General features: G+C 42.4%; 1 protein-coding gene across 2 annotated transcripts; it reads left to right on the forward strand.

Moving 5' to 3' along the window:
• The first annotated feature begins 1742 nt into the window (after nucleotides 1-1742).
• On the forward strand, nucleotides 1743-21345 carry ANXA5 (annexin A5). Of its 2 annotated transcripts, XM_048304164.1 has the most exons (14): nucleotides 1743-1859; nucleotides 1941-1983; nucleotides 4786-4845; nucleotides 8480-8564; nucleotides 9629-9723; nucleotides 10097-10210; nucleotides 12481-12571; nucleotides 13517-13596; nucleotides 14021-14077; nucleotides 16511-16604; nucleotides 16983-17078; nucleotides 17524-17582; nucleotides 19624-19746; nucleotides 20812-21345. In XM_048304164.1, the coding sequence occupies exons 2-14, from the start codon at nucleotides 1975-1977 to the stop codon at nucleotides 20872-20874; spliced, it is 1026 nt and encodes a 341-aa protein (XP_048160121.1). In that variant the 5' UTR covers nucleotides 1743-1859; nucleotides 1941-1974; the 3' UTR covers nucleotides 20875-21345. The 2 variants fall into 2 exon arrangements, with proteins under 2 accessions (XP_048160121.1, XP_048160122.1); XM_048304165.1 differs by lacking the exon at nucleotides 4786-4845 and having other exon boundaries at nucleotides 1745-1859.
• The last annotated feature ends 296 nt before the right edge of the window (nucleotides 21346-21641 follow it).

Genomic DNA, 21641 nt, shown 5'->3' on the forward strand with positions numbered 1-21641 from the left:
CTGGGATGGGCTTGCTGGAGCAAGGAGAGGGAGGTAGTGCAGATGCATTCCAGGCAGTCCCATGCTAATTGCTAAATAATTTGTTGGACAAACAGACACCTTTTCCCAAATTACACAAGGGTTTGTTTTATTTGTGAAGTTTAATAGATATTTTTTAGATGTCAGGACAAGTAACTTACTGACCTTTGTGTATTTACTGTAGCAGATAGTCTATTAACATATTTCAAAGTGATGACGATTACAGATTTACTGGTTTCTAGAGTCTCATTAATTGTTCACATGATACTGATACAGCTTTTTTAAAATTTCCACATCACCGAATAGTTTTTTATTTATCACACATCTGATTCACTGTTGAGGTTTGACTTCCATTTGGCATTAAATGAGCTTTTACTGCTGTGTTCATGTGCCTCATTATGATCGACAGAATCTTGGAGTGTGTTAAACAGGGTGGCTTTGGCTCCCACTGCATTTCCTTATGTCTGCACTCTCTACATGGTAAAGCTTGAAACATGATCCAATGTGGCGTGTGTCTGCCCTGGATATGATGTGTAAGGAGAAAAAGACTTAATTTTGCAGAAAGGGGTGGATGTGTCTAAGCAAGATTGTGCTTAAAGTAATGTTCAAATAAGTGATATTTGAATATCAACTGCTCTTTTTTAAGAAAACTATTTTGTGATCTGTAATGTTTTCTTTAATATTATTATTCTAAATCTCATCCATATGTGCTTTTCCACATGCATGCTGAGCAGCTCTCTATTCCCTTCATGCATCTTTGGGCATATGTGGAATGCCGCTTCAATGGATTAGATTCAAATGAGGCTTTAATAAGTAAATAAGGACATTTTGGCAAATCGTTTGGTCCTCAGTCCTGCAGAGGAAGCCAGATGGGTGGATCCCATGTTTTTGCTGAACTGTATGTGCACTGCTGGGGCAACAAGAAATGCTGGACCAAATATTTAAATTTACATCATGATCTATGTTTCTCTTGCTGTTTGTGAAGTAAAGGCAACTTACTTTCAGACAGAAGTGACTGTTTCATGTTAAAATGCTTACACAGCGGGATTATGTTCATGTTTTATTTTGGCGGAGACAGTGAATTCCATTCACATTGCAATTACTTTTCCTCCTTTTGTCTGATTCAAGGCTGTGTGGCTGAGGGAGTGAGTCTGTCTGCAGCTTAGATGGAGCAGCTCCTTGAGGAGCCATGCAGACTGCATCCTCCTTGCTCTCCCAAACTAGATATGTCTTCTCTATTCCTGGGGCAGGGAAATGGTCCTTCTGGAAGATGTGAAGTGAGAAGTGTCATTGCCTGAAATGCTTGTAATTTCTGATAGTCCAGAACTTATAGCCCTTACATTCTGTTCAGCGCTGTGCTTGTTGTGCTCACCTGGCTTACTTGGAAGCCAACCTAGGTCAGCTAATAAAATGCCTGCTTTTTACCGAATTCAGTTCAGACTTGCCCTTTAGCGCTGGGATAGGATCCCCTCCAGATACACGGGAACTGATTTTATATAGACTTCATGGGGAGAGGACTTGAGCACCTGCTGGAGGCTGTCTATTCGGCAAATGTAGTTTTTCTTTTAAAAGGTTTACGATTGCTAAGAAGCACCAATGCCACCCTTCCAGGGCATCCTCGCAGGCACGGAGGAGACAGCCGGGACGCAGCCGGCAGTGCCCGGCCTGCAGGCGGCCCCGGGAGGCGGCCGAGCCTCGCCGCCCGCCTGGGGTGGGGCTGGCCCGGCCCCTGGGTGAGGCAAGAGCCGGCGGCGCCGCAGCGGGACCTCCTTCCTCCTCGCTCCTGCCTCTCTCGGTGCCTCGCTCGGTGCTCCTGGTGCCTCAGGGCAGCGCGGCGGGAGGTGAGGGGCGCGGGCGGGCTCTGCCGCTTCCTGCTCCTCGCTGTCCCTCGCTGTCCCTCACTGTCGCATCTCTCTTTGCAGACTCGGACTCGGCCCCACCCGGCGGATCCCAGAGATGGCGAAGGTGAGGAGAGCGGTGGCCTCGGGCGGACGCGGCCCCTGCCCGGCCGCTCCCGGGACAGCCTCGTATTATTCCTCTCCTTACTTTTACTTCTCACCAATTTCTTTTGGGGCTCCCTTAAACCAACCCCTTCCCAAGCCCGGGCGGACGCGTTCGGGAGGGGGACGGGGATCATGTGAGGGGCGCGTCAGGCACAACTTTTTTTTTTCCCCAGTTTCTACTAATTTGGCCAAGTTTTCGGTGCCCTGTGTTTATATTGTGCATGGGTGGAGACTCCTTCCACTGAAAGGAAGGAGAAAAAAAAACCAGCACCGTGGCAGTGCGTACTGGAGGCTCGGGGCCCGTTCCCAGTTTTCCCATAGCGAACATGGATTTTTCTGGGAGCCGTGGAGCTGTCGTGCAGTTCTTCGTTCGGTGATTTTTCCTTTGCAGCCCTTTGGTTGCTGCGGTTTGAACCTGGATGAAGGCAAGGAAAATGGGGAGGACTCCAGCATTTGTTTCTGTAGTTGCATCAAATGCTTACCCTCTGAAAAGTAAAATAGGAGTTTAATGGCTTATTTATGGGGTTTGTACCGCTGTAGGAAGTGAAAGCAATCAAGGTCTATTAGGGCTTTCACAAAGGTCAGAGTGTAATTGCGCTTAATGAGTGGAGTGATTAGTAGTGTTTTAATACCCTTGTGAATATTTACTCATATTATGTGTGGATATAGTTTTAAAATAAAGAAAGGGCACTTCTTCTAAAGAAAAAAGGGTTTTAATAGTATTTCTCTAAACTCTTGAAGTTGTGTTTTGTTTTGGGTTTTTCCTTTGAGGGACAAAGGAAAATCCCTTCTTTAAACATCAGGCCTGGGTTGTAGGATGCATGTTAGGAGAACAGGAACCCTTACCCATGCCAGGGCAGGGCACCTAGCCAGAGGGATATTCTTGGACACTAAGACTTTCATTACAGAATATGTACCATTGCTTACAGGTTTAAGGGTAACTTCATTTTAGTAAAAGCATGGAAATTTACAATATTCTTGTCTCTTCTATAGAGACAAACTTTAATTAACTTCTTAACAGGAATATTTCATTCTTCACTAGTGCAAACCAGTTACTCTTGGCTTCAGGTAGTAAATTTTCTACTGCCTAAGGTGACACTTGGGGATGGTTTTTTAACAGTGGTGAATGGTGGTAGATTGAAGTAATGGAAACAATGAGGGTTTTTATTAGGTAGGCCTTGTTCTCCAATTTCCACATTCAGAGGGCTGCTTTCCATGTAAGTAGTAGTATTCCTTGCCTGTGCAGTTAGGCAGCCATGAAAGATTGGGAGTGTTAAAGCTTTGTAGCCTGTAACTCATTTTATAAAAATTAAAGCAAAGCTGAAGAAGAAACTCTACTTCTCATGACAAGCATCTGTTCTAAATGTTGCATCACGAAGTGGCGGTAAGGGTGAAAATGCCCATGAAATTGACAGAAGCTTCTTGTGTGCAACTAAAGCTTCAGAGTTCACCAAGGCACAGCACAGTGCACTGGAGTCCAATTTAGCCTAGGTACATCACTGAAGAATAAAACCTTTGAAGAAGGCAAGTTATAGTTGGAGTCTTGGTCACTGAAGTACCTGTCCTTGCCCAGTTCTGTGAAGATATTTTTTTTTCCTTTGCCCAAAGGCTTGAGGAATTTTGTGTGTTCCCTGTCCAGAAAAGAAAGGTTCATTGATTTTTGTAGGAAAACTACAGCATGCTGTGGTGTGCTGCACAGGCTGGTCTCTCCCTGCCTGTGTTTATCTGCTTTCTTTGAGGGAGCACTGCTGCCCTAACAAGCTGCCCTTTCTCTCCCAGCTGTGTGTGTAGTGGTCTTTGTTACTGCAGAGATCCACAGGGCACCATCTCTTTCTGCTCAATGAACAGGCTGGGAACTGCTGCCCTGTGTTTGCTGGTTCAGAAATCTGGAGAGAAAGCAGCAAGTGCTGTGGACTGATCTGTTTTGGTCTGCTACTCCCAATTTTTTTCCCTGAATAAAACTTTGGAGTATTTTGTGTGTCCAGTTGTAACCTGCCAGGAAAGGATTGTTGCTGCTGGTGAAGGTGTGGCCACTCTGTGCTATATCTGGAGTTCCTGTTCTGCCAATGTGCACGTGTGGCTCGGAGCACAGCAGTAGTATTGCCAGCTCCATAGTGCTCCAGAGGATTGTCTCACATTCCAGAGTACAAACACCTTCAGAATTGGGCTAAGCAGCCCCCTCTGGCTCTGTTGAGGTTACTTGTGAGGATGGGTGTTGGTTCCTGTGTGGCTGCTGCTTGCTCTTCTCCTTCTCTCCCACCCCCTCTCTTCCTTTTTTTTTTCTTTTCCATCCCTCCTCCCTATCTTTGATATCTCCGTGGTGTACTGACTCAGAGTTCACCACAGATGTTGTGTAATTATGGTTTTTCTCAAGAGTTTAAATTTAGTGGGGCAGATGTGAATATAGTCTGCTGACCTGAGCTTACTCCTCCTGTTTAGGCAGACAATCTGAAGCGCTGTCAAACTTAGAGAGGTGTTTTGCAGACATGTCTTTGTAGTTCTGCATTTGCATCAACTCTTTGCCGGTATCTGTCTACTCAATGTCATTAGCATTGTACTGCCCTTGAAATTTTGGTGAGAGTGGCAGGAAATAATTGCATATTTCGTGTGTCATGTTGGTTTTAGAGCACAGTTTGAACTGGCATCTTTGTGTGGCCTTCAATGGCCGTGAAGGCTTTCAGGTCAGCAGTGAACACTGTGTTGTGTTTATCTGCAAGATGGTTCTTATGTAAGACGTCTTACAGCAGTCTATCATTTATTCTAGCACATGACCTTCTGGGCTCTCTTCTGTCTGCTGGAAATAGCATACCTTCTCTCTTTACTGGTAAATATTCTCCATTTCCAATCTTACCATGCTACAGTTTTCCTGTGTCATCTTGTCAACAAGTGGTTGCTTAAAGAAAAAGTCTCATAGCACCTGCTCTGCACTAAATACTGGGTTTTCCAGCAGCAAATTTTTGAGACACTACTTCTGTTGCTGCAGAGAACAGGGGTGGCTCTTCATCTGTGAAACTGACTGACAAGAAGTTGCTGTACGTGGTACAGAGCCATGGTAGCCGGGAAGGAGTCTCAATCAGTTCAAGTATGGTCTGTTTTTTGCTGATAGGAATGCTTTGTATTTAACAGTGGCTAAACACAGGGCCTTGTGGGTGGAAAATGTTTTGTGTGCTTGGTGAGGAAAATGAAAAGGAACCTTGTTAAGTGGCTATTGTTACTGTTGCCAGGATATGTGGCTGTATTAATTTGTGAAGCTAAATTGTCTCTTGGGAGATGATCACTTTGAGGTGCTGGTTAGAAACATTTTACCTGATGAGGTTTTATCTTCTTCTGGAAACCTTTGCTAGCATAGAATTGGTCAAAAATACCAGCAACTGTGAATTTCCTCATTAGAAGGGGAATAAATTCTAAATTCTAAAACAGTATTATCTCTTACATTGAAGTCTTTTTTTTGTCTTTTTTTTTTTTTTTTTTACCCCTCTGCCTTTCCTTTTCATGCTATTTTTGTGTTTCTAGAAGCTTCATTGGTCTCATTGGGATGTGTCTGGAGAAAATGAAAGCTGCTGTTTATTTCTAGTGTGTAATCACAAATTTCATTTGCACTACACATGACCTCTTAACAACAATCGCTGCATTGGAGAACGTAGAAAAAAAAATGTGTGTAGGTTTGGGGTGTTACAATCTTGTGATACACTTTGTGTTGAGATTTTGTGTGTTGTACTTCTCTTTATATTTTACTGCTCAGGATAAGGTGTGGCAATTGAGTAAAGGATCACTCCAGATTACAAAAGGATTTATATCAAAGACTATTTGTCTTTTTCATTGATGTGTTTTGGGTGCTACTGGATGGGAAGCTTAGTATTCAAAGAAAAAAGGACTTAGGAGGCTGTAGTGTTATAGTGTATCTGCTTACTTAAACGGCAAGAAATGTTTCTAGTGATACTAAAGATAAGATATCTTTTTATAGAGGTGAGTAGATAATGAAGTTTGTCTGGTTCATAGCTCCTGTTTCAGATTTGCTGTGACAGCAGGTTTGGTTCAAGCTGTGATAGTGGTTCAGAAGACGCGCTGCCCTCTCTTTGTGGCCAAAATGTGCCGTGTTTGGGAAGGAGGAGACAGCTCTTCCCTCCATGGACTGAGTATCTTACTCCTGCAGAACTTTCTGCCCTTGACCATTGATTTCACAAATGAGAAATCTGAACTGGAATTACTAAAAGGGCACTTGTGGATAGTGGAGTGTTTTAGATGGATTTGTGGTTGTTAAACATGATGTGTCTGAGTATTCCCTGCTGTACCCCAATTGTCAAGCCATACTGCAGTGCTCTAAAAAGCAGTCAGGTTGAGTAGGGTTCTGATGTGGAAGTTAGGGGATGGCTTGACCCTTTCCCAGTACTGGGCCAGCTATTGGGAGTGCCACATCTGGCTACACGTGGCTCTTAAAGGCAGGTGCTGCTTGGGTTCTGATGGAGGGTGGCTGTGGCAGGTGGGGAGCCAAAATCCACTGAGTGCTGTGTGCCACACGGGAATGCAAACAGTGCTCAGACATCAAGAAAAGTCTTTTTGACTTCAGCTGCACCAGAAGATCTTTCAGGAACTGTTCAGCAAGCTTAGTGCATGTTCAGGCTTTCTATGCGGTGCTTTGGAAAAGAGTGATGAAGGATTCCTGTCAGTTAACAAAAATGAGAAGGGTGATGCAGAGAGAGATTTCATCTGGCATTTAGTGTTCACACATACTTTGTAACAGCCACACAGGAATGTTGGGCTGTTGTCACAAGACTTAGGAATTGTGAAGGAGAATTCCACTTGCTTATAACAAGCAAAGCAAAAGAAAGCTTTAAGATCAATATTGGCTTCCTCTTAGAGTTGTTGACATTGGTCATTTCCAAAGGAGAATTGTGGTACTTCTGTAATGTTAATTATGTTGAGATGATATGGAAATAAATAACTGCACTCTGGTTGGAGTGGTAGTAAGGGAGGAGGAGGGGGGAAAGGTTTTTCAGTCTTTATCCATTTTACCAAATTAAGTTCAGTTTATAGAAGTGAGTCCCAAATCCTTGAGATTTTTTTCGTGGTAGCTTTTGGAATTAGCTAGGAAGATGACAATAAATACATTTGAAGTACTACCTAAACAACTTGCTTATAATGAGAAAAGCGGAGTGTTCCAGTGGGATTGTCACACCTCTGAGTTATGCTGGCTATTGGAAATCATCCCCCAAAGAGAAATTTGTTGTTGCCATTAAACATCGTGATACTTTGTGTTCTGATCTGTCAGAATATTTGAGAAATGAGCCTGACTCTTGGCTGCTGCTGCTGCAGTGGGAGGCGTGGGGAGTCTCTGCTGGCAGGAGCACACGGGTGCCCCAGAGCAGTTTCTGGTTACTGCTCTTCTCTCCCTGCCCTTCTGGCTGACCTGTCTCTGAGTGCATTGACTGGAGACCAAAGCTGAAATTCCAAACTCTGGGGAAGGCCAGATGGCTGTGCTGCCTCTGGAGTCGACTGGTGCCAGTCTCAGTAGGTGTCTTGGCACTTGCTGTCATTCTCTTTCTTGAGAGTGGAAAAATGCCCTGCCTGTACTGATTGCTATATTTTTACAGCAGTGCTTACAGGAAATTTCCCCTCTTCAGCTGTTGGAAACACCTTCCTGTTCCCCAAACCCAGCTGTTTCTCCTTTTGGCAACTTCTGTAGTTTATGAATTAACTGCTGTGCTGAACACATATAAGTTCTTGAACTATCCTGTTTAAACAAAGGCAAAACTTTTCCATCATGATGATGAATGTAGTGTTGTGTTTGATCCAAAGAGAAGTTCCCTCAAGAGCCATGTTCCATGGAAACCTAGTGGAATTATTTTTGTGGTTGGACAAGCTGATCTTTTATCCTTATGTTTGAAGTGTGGTTTGTTTTTTTTTTTTTTTTAGCTGTAAGCTAATGTGGCTGAATCACTTTTGTATAAGGAGTTGCTTGTGTGAAAAAAGCAGCACGATGAAAAATTGAAAGCCATTGCAGAGTTCAGTTCACCATTTGCAAGGTGGTGGAAAAAATCAGTGTGATACTTCTTGAAAGTTCCAGTAGGGTTTTCTTGAGGGGAAGTAGTTTTTACTTCCAAGTGTGTCTTTGTGCCATTTGTCTGGCATACATGATTTGTGCAATTTTTCAAATTACTTTAGCAAATGATAAATTCTTAAGTCATTTCCCTGCATTCAGGTTCCAGTGTTGAAGATAACAGTAGTTTGCAGAACTGTTACATAAATATACCCAAATTCAGCTGGTGCACTGCTAAAGAAAAACATAGTGGTACCTCTGGAGTGAGCTGTGTTTAAACACCCACAGACTGCTCTTTAGCCAGACAATTGCAAGAAAAATGTTCTCAGCTTTTGGATTGTGAATTCAAATTTAGCCTGAGCTCCTCTATGGAGAACTGAAAAGTGCAATATTCTATTTAATGGCTTTTTCCCTCCTCCAGTACACGAGAGGCACTGTGACAGCCTTCGCTCCTTTTGATGCCAGAGCTGATGCAGAAGCCCTTCGTAAGGCCATGAAGGGACTGGGTAAGGATAATTTTTATTTTACAGGAAAGAAAGGGCTCCCCCTCCTTTGCAAACATCCTTTCTGATCTATTTTTTTTGTTTTAGTAAATGAGAGTAGGGCGTGTGTCTACAAGGCATGGAATGACAGACAGCCCCAGGACCGCACTGGTCTGGGCGTGTCCTGGTTGTGACTGCGCAGCTCTCAAGGATGTTTATTTTTGGGTTAGCATAAGAGAAAAAAAAAGGGGGTTTTCACATTCCCCATTAAGAAATGGATGCTCCACACTCTGTTCTGGGGGCACAGAAGTTTTACAGCACAGCAGCTCAACTGTGGATTTACAGGGACAGCTGTGGAGAATTACAGCAGCATGATAGGAACTCTGCGTGGAAAATCCACTACAGCCCCCTTGGCCTGGAAGTGTGTGAGCACAGTGCAGTTACTGGGACAAGGAATACGAGCACACAGTGTGAGTGCAGACTAAGAAGTGTTCTGTAAACTCACACTGTAGCTTTCTGCCCCAGAACTTCCCTGGGAGAACAAACCCTGATTTGCTGCTTTCTCTGAAGCCACCTGTGGAAGGGAGCAGAAGGAAGGGAAGGAGGGATGTGTGATACACCTCAGCCTGTGGGCAAATTCAGTAGGGCTGGGAAGATGCTGTGCTGGGAGGACTTACCTTGCAAGCTATTGTCTATCAAATGGATAATAGTTCCATGCTGTTGCCCTCTGGAGTGTTTGGGATTGCTGGACTGAGTTTTGCTGGGAGTTGGTAGTTTGTTGGTGAGCCCAAAGGCAAGGCCTTTCTGTGGAATACAGACTGTGACTAAATGTTATAGCTGGTGCTTGGAGCAGAGTCTGGGTCAGAGCACTGATGGAGAACAAACAACATGTTAAGTCCTCCAGTAATGTTTCTGCACCAAACTTGGTGGCTCAGCTTGGGTTATGGTAACATTTGTTATTTTAAATGCTTCTGCTGTTTGCCAGTAGGCTGTTGTTGTCAAAGCATCTTTCACTGCCTTTTGCGTTTGGGCCACTGCAGTCTGTTTGTCAGAGTGTGTTTGTAACTCCTTGTTCTTTCTAACTTCAGGGACTGATGAAGAAACTGTGCTGAATATCCTCACCACCAGAAACAATGCTCAGCGTCAAGAAATTGCTTCTGCCTTTAAAACCTTATTTGGCAGGGTAAGAAGAAGAAAAAAAAAATACTTCTGGAAATGAGCTCGTTCTGGCTTACAATGATTACTCAAAACTACGAGGCACATTCACTATGTTCCCTGTAAAACATTCCTTGCAAGAAGATCTACTTTTGCTTTTGTCTTCCACTCTCCTCTACCTTATCCTAAAAAAAAAGTCACAATGAGTGTCAGGTTTTCCAAATGCCTGTTTATCCTTTTCTTCTGCCTTATTTGTTTCAGCTGAGGTACCAATTAAAACAAAGAGAGGCAGCCCTTGGTTTTTTTGCTGTGTCTCTGGGGTCTTTCAGCTTGCAGACTCATGTGCATCCCTGTAAAATGGTTAGTCCTTGTTGATTACAGCAGTGTTTGTTCTGCACTAGGATCTTGTGGATGACCTGAAATCAGAACTTACTGGCAAATTTGAAACCTTGATGGTGTCTCTGATGAGACCAGCGTATATTTTTGATGCTCATGCACTGAAGCATGCTATCAAGGTAAGAGGAGGGGAGAATTCATGTGTTCCATTAAATGATTGCTGCTCTTTGGTTAATTTTTTTTTTCCCCTAGGAATGAACTTTGGTTGCCAAGGGGAATGCTAATAGAAGTAGGCTTTAAAATAAAAATGAGCAAAGTTGTGCTAACATCTGCCAATTCCATGGTTTTGCCTGATTTCTTTTTCATCCTATTAATTCAGAGGCAGTTTAGAAACCTACACAGCATAAGAATTGTTCCTCGTGGGTTAAATACGAGTAGATGTGCATTTGCTTTCACATTCTTTTTGCTGTTCCAAGTGCAGTGCTGAACTCCAGTGGGTTCTGGATTTTTGTGCTGTGAGCAGCCTAGGTGTTATAGCTACACAGATGTATGAAAATTAGTTCAGAGGATTTAATGGAAGTCTGGTGCTCTTTGTTTCTTCTTGACTCCTGTTTAAGATACAGAGTGTTGTGCCCCGATGGATTGCAGTGCAAGTCCAAAATTGACAAGCTCATGTAAACTGGTGTCCACCAAAATTGAGCTGGTATTGTTCGTAGCATGGAATGTGTTCTAAAATCTGCCTTCAGCAACGCAGAGGGAATAATTGATGGCCCTGTCAGTGTTACCCTTCTAACATTTCTCTTTAGTGAATGCATTTAGTGCCTTTCTGGGCAGGCCAGGTAAACAAACAATTTACAATGTGGATGTGTAGAAATGTTTCTTCCATGTGCTCTTTTTTTCCCCCCCTCTGTCACACCTGTCTGATATCATCAGCCCGTGGAATTTCAGGAATTGGATGTCCCTGGATTATTTACAGTATTGATTGAAGTAGAGGACATTGAACTTGACTAGTGTGAGGTAGTGCTTTATGGAATGACACTTCTGTGTAAACTCCCAAGATCCTGGATGAGCAGCTGGTTAATATGTAGGCTTTAGTCAACTGTGCCAGCAAGTGCTCATGCACCTGTGACCCAGCAAATAGTCCCTCAGACAACAGAAACTTCGTTCCTGGAGGTTTTCTGTAATGTCTTTATGTGCATTGGGGGAAGGGGAGATGGTACCTGACAAAGAAACTGATAAAGGCCTTGTCGATGAATAAAAAAAATTGTATTCCCAAGCTCCTCTTATTGATTTAGGAGTCAAGGACTGACAGGGAAATGACAGAACAGATGGGTGTAGGAGGGAGAGATAGTGAAACAAGGGTGGTTTTGTTTTAGTCACTTAAAAAAGGTATTAAACCCAAGACCATAGAATTTCAGAAAATGTGTCTGCACAGTATGTCAATACTGGCTGCACTTCAGCTAAGGGGATAACAGTAAAGCAGATGTGATAGCAGGGACTTCAGTGCAAGATAACTCAGCTAAGAGCACTAACTCTGTGCTGAAGGCTGTCCTATCAATTTTCACTGCTGCTACTTGGATCAGAGTGAGTTTAACTGTGCCTGCCTCCCTTGTTGAGTAGGGATGTTCATTAAACCATCTGTATTTTGGAAATGATTGCCTGTAACCTGGCAGACTTGTATTCTGGATAGCTCTGTGTGCAGTTGCATATCTTTGTATGAGTTTAGTATTCAATGTTTTCCTTACAGGAAAAGTTGTAAATAAAAGTAAAAAATGCTCAGTATTGCATTTCAGTGTTGCATTTGTGAAACAACTCCTTTGTATGTGTAAAGAGCAATGGATTATTCCTGCAAACAAAGTAGGCTCAGACTTGTGGAAGCAAGATATTGGCTTGGCTTTTTAAGTTTTATCCTTGTGAAAGTGAAAGAGTGGCTATTGTGCCTGCTGTTAAGAGCAGCAGAATTCCTGAAACTGTCTGGGTTAGCAATTCTGTGAAGTGTGTTTGCAGTGGAAGATGGGGTTTGTTTAACAGCACAGTTCACAGCAGGGTGCAGATCTGTGCTGGGTGGCTCTATGTTTATCTGTGTCCTGGCTGGTGACAGACACTATGAATTAGAGCTAAGATGGAAACTTCCTCTCTTCATTCACTTCTCTTGATGTCATTGGCTGTAATAGCAAAGAACTGAGGCACACCTGGCTGTGCTTGGGCATGGAAGGGCCCATCTGAAGCCTGCAGCACTGGGCTTTTATAAATTGTTGAGTTGGTTTTGAAAACAATCAAGACAGAACTGGAAGAAATTCTCATCAAAACCCCCACAGTATACCAGAAAGAAGAAAATATTTTTTGTTTGGTCCAAATGTATAAGTTTATGCTTGGTTTTGATTATCAAAGAGAATTCTTGTTTTCCTTTTGTTATTCCATCAACTGATTCATACTTGCACCCCTGCAGGGAGCAGGAACCAATGAGAAAGTGTTGACTGAAATTCTTGCCTCCAGAACACCTGCGGAAGTGCAGAATATTAAACAGGTTTATCTGCAAGGTAATTTTTTATATAAAATAAGGGTCTCTGTTCAGTTCCCTTAATATGATTTTAGCTCATCTTTCAGGTAAGGTCTGTCTCTGAACTGATGGATGTGTCCAATAAGAGGGAGTTTTTTCTGCTGTGTTGCAAGATTTCATATTGAAAGGAACTAGTATTTGCATTGGAAACTTAAATAGTTTTTATTTCAGGGTTATGACTGCAGGTTACGGTGTTCTGTGCTTTACAGTAAGAATTCTTTCAAATGCATTTCTTTCTTCCACCCATTATTTTCATTCCTTTGACTGAAAGGCAATTTTTAGTAACTGGAAACAAGAAAACTAGTATCACATAAAAAACCCAGACCTGATTATTTTTTTTGCCTTTTGCTCTATGTTCTGTTTAAGTGCACTTGTGTTAAAGCAGGTGCAGCTTTTGGCTGTCTACAGGAGTTGGTGCTTTTACCCTGTGATTGTGGGGTTGTTTTTTAGAGCAGTGTTTTATTCAACAAATGTCTTTGACTTCTATGCAGATTCCTGCCACACAAGAAAGTCTCATGTCTTAACAAATTTTGAGCCCAAAACCAGAGTCTCCAAGGGCAAAATGTATAAGTAGTAGACATGTCTGGGCTCATGGTTTCTGTACAGTTGAGACTGCCATATTTTAGCATGACTTCATGTCTGTATCCTCCTTAGGTCCTTAAGGAGCTAAATCTATGCATGTCACCTTGTACTTAAAAATATTTTGAGTAATCTGCCCCTGACATGGTGTGAGGTGCTGTATTTTCATCTCTCTTACAGTAGTGTTAGGTTATAAGTGAGAGCAGAATATGTCCTGAGTGTTACAGATGTTTCTGGTAGATGATTTTACAAATTGTGAGTCAAGTGAAGTGTTTGCTTTTCCTTGCTTTCCCATCAAATAGCGAGGGAGCCTGTAAGGTGGTGAGTGGGCATTCCTCTTTTGCAGAGTATGAAGCTAACCTGGAGGATAAGATCACAGGAGAGACATCAGGCCACTTCCAGAGGCTGCTGGTGGTGCTCCTGCAGGTCAGTGTCCTGTTGTGTGATGATCCTCACTTCTAGGTGCACTTAACACTTTCTGCTTACTAAGCTGGCTTCTGGATGGGGCCCGGTGCTGGGCAGGATTGGCTCTGGAGCTGAGTCACTTCTGCTGATGTGCAGGGTGAGCCTTGGGCTCTCTTCTGAGTCATTTCCATACCACTGAAGCAAAAAACTTCTGTGATGCCTGTGGGTGCAGCAGGTGCTGTTGCATGGGGTTTTGATGGCAAAATGGGAAGAGAACACTTATTTCATACAGACACGTGCAAGCAAAAGGGAAAAACAAGGTGGTTTTGGAGAAGATGCATTAGGGGGTGACTTCTCACAGTAACTTACAGGCTCAGTATAACACAAGTATTTTTGGACTTACCTTCCAATTCTTCAGTTTAACAACTTCTGAATTTCTTTTTAGGCAAACAGAGATCCTGATGTTGGAGTTGATGAGGCTCTTGTTGAGCAGGATGCTCAGGTGGGTGAACGACTTGGGGTTTGGGCCATTTCTACAAGTTATGTCACAAAGATGGTATACAGCTAGAATTGAAATGTGGAAGAGTGATAGTTCAGGTTCTCTGTGGTTTTTAATATGTTTTCATGTACTTTTGTATGTTCTGGACAAAAGAATTGCCAAAACTTGAAACACTGAGATCAAAGTTTTTGGCACTTGGACATTTCTGTGTAAAGTGTGTCTTGTTTTGTTTATTATTTACTGAGGGGCCTGAATGAAACAGTGAGAGAGAGTGTTATTGCTGAGGCTTGGTGGTGCTGAGGGACCCACTGCTGGAAAATGCAGATGTTAACAGGTCATTCCTTAATATCTGACTTCTCTCTGAATTTAATCTCTTGTCCATGACTGTTCCCTAGACCTGTGCTCTGAGTGGAAGGGAATGCCAGCAGTTAATTGGCGTCCTTGCCAGTCTCTTGCTGGGTGCCATTTGCTTTGTTGTAATGATGGTCAGAATTTCAGCAGTTTGATTACCACTCATTTAATACATGTTTCTTCTTAGTTATTTCAGATAACTCTGCATAAGATGTTTCTCTCATAAATTGTCTGTTGAGATTAAAGAAATACAGGGATTGTTCAAGGTGACATGGAGTAAACATGGAATATCAGATCAAGGAAACATTCTCCTGATAGCACAGCAAGATGGAGAGACAGACTGGCAGAATATATTTTACTGGCACAGGCCTATCCTTTGTCACTTAAATTTAGAAAGTATTGTTGTTCTACTGTTGAAGTTAATTTCCTGGGACAATTCCAGCTGGAAAATTAGAGGGGCAAACATTTGAATCATGAACTAGACTGTTCCATGAAATTTTCGGTCTTGCTTTTAGCTGGGCCTGTGTAATTGAGGAAACCCATGAAGTACAGACCCTGGTAGGTAGATTGATTCCTTTTGGCCCCTTTAATTGTGTTTAAATGAGCAGCTAAATTGAGGAGGCACCAAACCCAGCTGTTGAAAAGGTCCTGGTTTTCTAAATAGTCTGTGGTTTGCTGCATATATTTAGCTTGAGCTGGGACCTTGAGTCAATGGACTTTCCATTCAACAGATTCAGTCATTTTCTAATTGCTCTTGCCTGGTACAGATGGTCAGAACTGAGGTACATGACTGGGCAAATGTAGGAGGATTTTTGGCTTCCTAACGTTTTTCTCGAGTCATACGATATTCTGGAAAGGACTTGATACATTAGAAGGCAAACTTTTTGCTCAGTGGTGATTTTAAAATTTTTTGTGTATATGATTACTAAATATTAATTCAAAGCAATTGTGAGACTTTTCTGAGAATGCCTGAAGGCATTCTTTTGGAAACTTTTTGGAAAAGATTTTGTGAATATCATTTTTTTAAAGTTGTGCAGTTGAGGTATATTTTATGTATTGCCCAGTGGCAGGGCAGGTAAAAACTTAAAGCTGGCATAAAGTGCTATTTACAACTTCTAGTATCTCTAAATAAATTCTTTGCTGGTATTTCTAAATGTTGTACTGGGACTTCTCATTTGCTACTGGATGGAGAGTGCTGCTATTCATTTGGAGGGCTTAGCATATATTATTTGTACTAAATATCCTTGCAGTGAGTTCCTTGATAGCTTTTTCCTCTGCACCTTCTTTTACTCTGTACCATTAATATTAAAAAGAGCATATATACTACAATACGTACAACCTTTCTCCTTAGAGTGTTTAGCACACAATTTGGAAAAAGGCCAAGTTTTCTGACCGGCAGGAAAAAGAACTTGTTTCGTTTTCCAAATTTCTTTTTCCTTCTCATTTTCTCCCTTCTCTTGCTCATTCCAACTTTTTGAAGTACTTTGCTTTCCTGGTGCTGAAAATGCACCCAGGTCTTTGTCTGCATCAAGGACAGACTTGCCTGAAAAAGCTGTGAATGTGCTAAAACAGTGATTAAAATCTGGTTTCAAACAACTAAGAATTTATCAGCCCACAAATCCTGCTTCTGAGAGCTTCTAGATCCATCTTCCCCTCCTCCCTGGAAAACTTCCTCCTGGGCCAAGCTGACGTGGTTGTGCTGTTGTAGAGCTGTCATGTAACAAAGTTTTGCTACTCTGATTTGGAAAAGGGAAGGGAAAAAAGGGCAGAAAAGGCAGTATTGTGAATAGATTTTATTTGCTGTATTATCACAGCTTCAGAAAACTCCAGGCTTATGAAAAGGACTACGCACAGTCAGTTTCAGGGCCCAAAGATGCATTACTCATGGAAATGCCGTCACACTCAATTTCAGATTTTTTTCGTTTATTTCTAAGATGAGTTCAGTACTTGGCAATTTTATTTTGGTTTTTTCCCTCCAGCTATAGCTTGTTAGTAAATTTAATGCTCCTTAGAGTGAGACAAGCAGAGCTTTTCAACAGGATGCAAAACAAATGCTGATGTTTTCATCTCTTGAATTCATAACAGGTTTTGTTCAGAGCTGGGGAGCTGAAATGGGGAACAGATGAAGAAAAGTTCATCACCATCTTGGGAACCCGCAGTGTTTCCCACTTGAGAAGGGGTAGGTAGTGTGGTTAATGAGGGCCTAAAAGCTTCTGCCTGAAATCCAGCCTGGAAAACCTCAGCCCATTTTCAGGTGCATACTTTGAGCTGCTAATAGAGAGACAATCCCTTTTCCCCCTGCTCTTTGCCCATCCATAAGTCTCTTTTACCAAGCTGTTTAGGCCACTGGGAATAATGCATGGGGCTGTTGCTTCCAGGTGCAGGGAGGGGTTGAACAGTGGGCATCTGATGGGAAATTGGTGCTCAGAATAGGACAGTGAGTGGCCAGTAGCACCTGAACTGTGGATAATGACACACAGGTGGCATTGTCCTGAACTGAGGGGGGGACTGGCAGGAATGTGGGCTGTTCACTGACCAAGTACACTTTGTTTTGCAGTGTTTGACAAGTACATGACCATTTCTGGCTTCCAGATTGAAGAGACCATTGACCGGGAAACCTCTGGTGATTTGGAGAAGCTGCTTCTGGCAGTGGGTAATTAAGGCTTAACATCTAGAACTGGCTGCCTTTGCTTACTCTCAGGCCTCCTTAAATTGCAGTTGTCACAGACACTGGCATGAAAACAGGGTTCCTTTAGGAAGGTAATCACCTGGGATCTATTTTTATATCTAGAGAAGAGGTGGTGAACTGCTTCTGTTGGGTCATGTGCACCTCTGCCAGAGGTGAGACCGAACTCTGCCTTCACCTGTATTCCTGGCCGTTCATCCAGGACTGTTTTAGAGTTCGACTAATAAAGTCTTTCTGCTATTCAAAGTAAATGGTTTGTTCTAAATCCCAGAACCCACAGAGTTGTAGCAGAGGAACAGACCAGGTGACAGCCCTGGAGAGAATGACCCAGTGACACACACCTTGTCTTGGCAATCAAAGATTGCCCTGTATTTAATAGCGGTCAATAATTCAATCATTTGCCTTTTTTCAGTGAAATGCATCCGTAGTGTGCCTGCCTATTTTGCTGAGACCCTGTATTATTCCATGAAGGTATGTAATTGTTTTCCTTGTGTCAGTTTCCATCTCCTCCAGCTACAATTCCTCTCCATTAGCTTATTCTTAGTTTCTTCTGCCACTGTAAATGCTCACAGGTTACTGTATCACTAAGTATCTGCAAAAGGTTCAGGGAACAAAGGTCTGGGAGAGGATGTAAACAATTCATAAGGTTTCCTTGGAGTTCTCTGTAGGTTTGTCAGAACACAGGTCTTTTAGTCTCATCAGCTATTTTTTGACTTGATGTTGCTACACTGGAACATGTCTGGCAAGATCTACTGAGCACTTTCAGCCGCATAGACTCCAGTGTCTTTAGGTGCTGGATGTACTGAGGAAGGAAAGAACTGTAAAGTGTGCAAATTTTAGTGCTGTTTGATTTGGGTGTGAGTATTCACAGACCAAGGGCATTAGGTAGCTTTGAAACACATTTTGGTTACTATCCATCCTGTTTTGAGAAGCGAAAGAAACTCAGCAGAGAAAAGGAAAGGCTTTAACAGCTGCAAAAAATTGTGCAAGGGAATTGCATTATGCAGTGCATCTGTGTTTCTGTTGGCTTCACCTTCTCTTGGATGGGAACAGATAAGCAGGCAAAACTGTAGTTTTTAACTCCGAGTGGGTAATATTAATTAAACCAGAGGTAGGTAGTCTGTTGTTTTCAAGCAAGTTATCAGCTTCCCTGAAGAGTTCCTCCCTTCCCTTGCTGGAAAGCCCTGAAGTATGTTTGTTGCCAGCATTCTAAAGCTTCCAAGGTGACAGCTTGAGAATTAGAGATGAAACACAAAATGATAGCTTAATTTTTAAAAGTTCTTTACTGCTTTTATAGATAACAATGTAGAATAAGGCTAAGGTGAAAAAACAAAATATTGTACCAGTAGGTTGAGCTGCCTGAGGAGGATTACTTTTTTCTTATTTATTAATTCTTATGTTTTTAAGAATGCAATTCTCCTGTAGGCTTTAGATTCTTATACACTTCTATTATGAGGAGCCTGACCAATGTCTGCTGGTGAGATCCCCAAATTTTTTTTTTAGAATATAAATAAAAAATCATTAAACACTTCAGATAAGAAAGCTTTTTGTCAATTATTATTTTGACAGAGGAGTTTGTACTTCTAATTTATCAGTTTGGCATGACAAGGTTCTGCACTGAGCAGAGTTTGCTTTCATGATTAGGTGGAGCAGAGCTTGGCTTTTATCCCTCAGAAACCACCGGACTCATGGCATAACTTTTGAGCAGCTTTAGGGCATTTTTAGGTGTAATCCAAGAATATTGCACCCAGAAGGATTGAGTGACCCTGGACGTTAGGCTGAAGATGATCGTGGGGGCTCTGCCAAGTCCTTCCCTGAGGTGCATCCGCAGGTCAGCACGTGAAAGTTTGTATGGCTTCAGCTTGTGTGGAGTCTGCCTTGTCTGGGCACAGGGGTCAGGGCCTTGGTCTGCTCAGGAACATGAAATGTTTCAAGCACTAAAGATGACAGAGTGGGGCATGTTTGTGTGGTTGGAAAAGGTTTGTGAAGTTTGCCCTCATAATAAACAGCTGGAGAGTTCATGGAATGAGTTGCTCTGCCTGTGTCTTGCTGTATGATATTCCTTTGTACTGGTCACTGCTAGGATTGAGGTACCCAGTTCCAGAACTGACTACAGTTCTGCAGCCTCAGAGTACACTTCAAGGGGGATTTACATGTGATTCTGATTGTGGTGATGAGCAGCTATACTGCTGGGTAAGCTTGGAACTGGATTGTTTTAAATTTATATGGGCATTCACAGTTGAAGCCTGAGATGAAATGGGAAATAAGAGGTCTGAGCATATGGCACCTGATAGTAGGCATGGTCAGCCCTCTGTTCTCCACGTTTCAGTGTGAATGTCTTGTGATACTGTCCTGAATATTCTGGTTTGGAGCTGAACTGTAATGCAGGAGTGGTTTGAGCTGCCACTTGTTGCTTTCATGTTCTACCATGGTTGTTTGTATTTCATGTTTTGTTGTAGCATCTGTCCAGAATAAGCTCATATTTTAATGTGATTTGATCTTTCGTTTTTAGGGGGCTGGTACTGATGATGACACCCTGATCAGAGTCATGGTTTCAAGAAGTGAAATTGATCTGTTGGATATTAGACGAGAATTCAGAAAGAATTTTGCTAAATCGTTGTATCAAATGATTCAGGTAAAATACTGTTCTGTTCTCAGGGAACACAGGGGTGACAGATGTCACTGTTTTCACTGCTTATTTTTTTGGGAGAGAGTGGATGTGACACTGTGCTCTGAGATGGATAGTGGCTTGTCTTCAGTTTTGACATTGCATTGTTTAAGTGGGGGACACTTCCTAAGCAAAGCTCAAGGTTTCCTTCCAGTGTTCACCAGGGGAGATGATGTGGTTTTCTGAAATTACAATTACTCATACACCATTTTAAGCTACTGCATCATTTCCTTGTTCTTTTCTGGGTTCCTTATTGTCCGGTGCTTCAGAGAGGGTGCAGGCTCCAGAGTAATAAAACTGGGGTTGGGAGTCTGAATTATCATGAGGTTGAAATTTAGATCTTGGGTTATGGTGAGGAACCCTTTGCAGCATTTCCAAGTGGAAAGAATTTCACTGTGGAACCAGTCTGAGTCATAATTTCTTTTGAGTGGATGGGAAGGAGCCAGCAAGGAATCCAGAGACAGCTGTTGCTGCAAAGTTAAGCCAAAAGGCTTTTTTTTTCCTTGGATTTTTTTTTTTCTTGTTTTATTTTGAAATGCTACTTTTTATGATTTTCTATTGTCATTCCTGACATTATGCTCCCTTAACTAGGCTGGGTGGAGGTACTTTTTGGCACTGCCTGTCAGGCCCGTACAACTGATCTATGGATTTTGTATCAAAGCTTCCCGCTGATTACAGGGAGCAGGGCCGGCACCTTTCTAGGCAGTGGCAGGTGCACTTTGCTCATTTATAGGGTGTTGCTTTTGGTGTTGCTTTGGGCTTCTCCTTTGGACTTTCCCCTTGCAGACAAATGCATCAAATGTGCAATGGGCAGCTCTGTTTTCTAGTAAAGCTTTTGGAGGTTTTTTGTCTCTGGCAGTCTGTCTGTGTAAATATAACTCTCATAGAAGAGGCAGAGAATTTCCTTGCATCATTCCTGAGTGGCAAGTCATCCGAGTGGATTTCCTGTGGGTGGGATGAACGAGTAATGTGCTGGGGCCCTCCTTGGCAGCTGCTCTGGTGACTCACTTTGCTGCTCTGCTGTGTTAACAGAAAGACACGTCTGGGGACTACAGGAAAGCGCTGCTGCTCCTCTGTGGCGGAGACGATGACTGATGGGGAAGGGACACACAGCGTTTGTTGTACTCCAGCTTTGCAGCCCTTCATTAGCATGTCTGCCTGAGGTCTTATGCTTTAATGCTTTGTGGCTGCTTGAATTTATACTAGGATTGCACTTAGTAAAAATGAGCGCGTTGTTATCCCTCCTCTTGTGACATCCCAAATTCCAGGAATTTCAAGTGCCTTCTGTGGTCTGAGAGAGTCACCTTCGTGGAAGGTGGGTGCTGAGCACAGAACCCAGTTCTTTACAGGTGTTTTGCTGAAATAGGAAAATATAATCATGTATTTCACAATAAATTGAAGATTATCCTTTTTTGCTTTTATTCCTTACATTTCCACTGAATGTTAAGCTAGTTCTAACATGGCAAGCAAACAAATCCTTTGTATGTAATATTTTAATGAACTTGCTGAACATATTACAAGCAATCATTGGAAATCTAAAGGACCAATAAATTTTTTCCCCTCTCATCACAGTTGTACATGGTTTTTAATCTAATTCAATGGGTTTTAATCGATTTTCCCTTTGATATGATTCCACTGCCTCTGACTGCTGGTCTGTATTTCCTCCCATTATTGAAGTGTTTAAGTATCTATGGTGTTTTGCAGCTCTCCATCTTCATGTCTAGCCTAGGATATGGGTGTTGTGGTGATGCTGCTGTTCAGTATAGTTGGAAAACCAAAGTATTGGTGCTTGCTGGGCATTGCATTTTCATTTTGTGCTGCTTTGTCTTTTTCTTCCCCTCTAAAGCCTGGGGCAAGGAAGG

The sequence above is a fragment of the Corvus hawaiiensis genome, chromosome 5, assembly GCF_020740725.1.
Source record: "Corvus hawaiiensis isolate bCorHaw1 chromosome 5, bCorHaw1.pri.cur, whole genome shotgun sequence".
NCBI lineage: Eukaryota > Metazoa > Chordata > Aves > Passeriformes > Corvidae > Corvus > Corvus hawaiiensis.

Excerpts from the sequence above, each read along its gene's own strand:
- ANXA5 (XM_048304164.1), top strand. Across the intron at positions 10,211-12,480 it reads CACTGAAGCATGCTATCAAG|GGAGCAGGAACCAATGAGAA; the intron begins GTAAGAGGAGGG and ends GCACCCCTGCAG. Across the intron at positions 16,605-16,982 it reads TGTTTCCCACTTGAGAAGGG|TGTTTGACAAGTACATGACC; the intron begins GTAGGTAGTGTG and ends TTTGTTTTGCAG.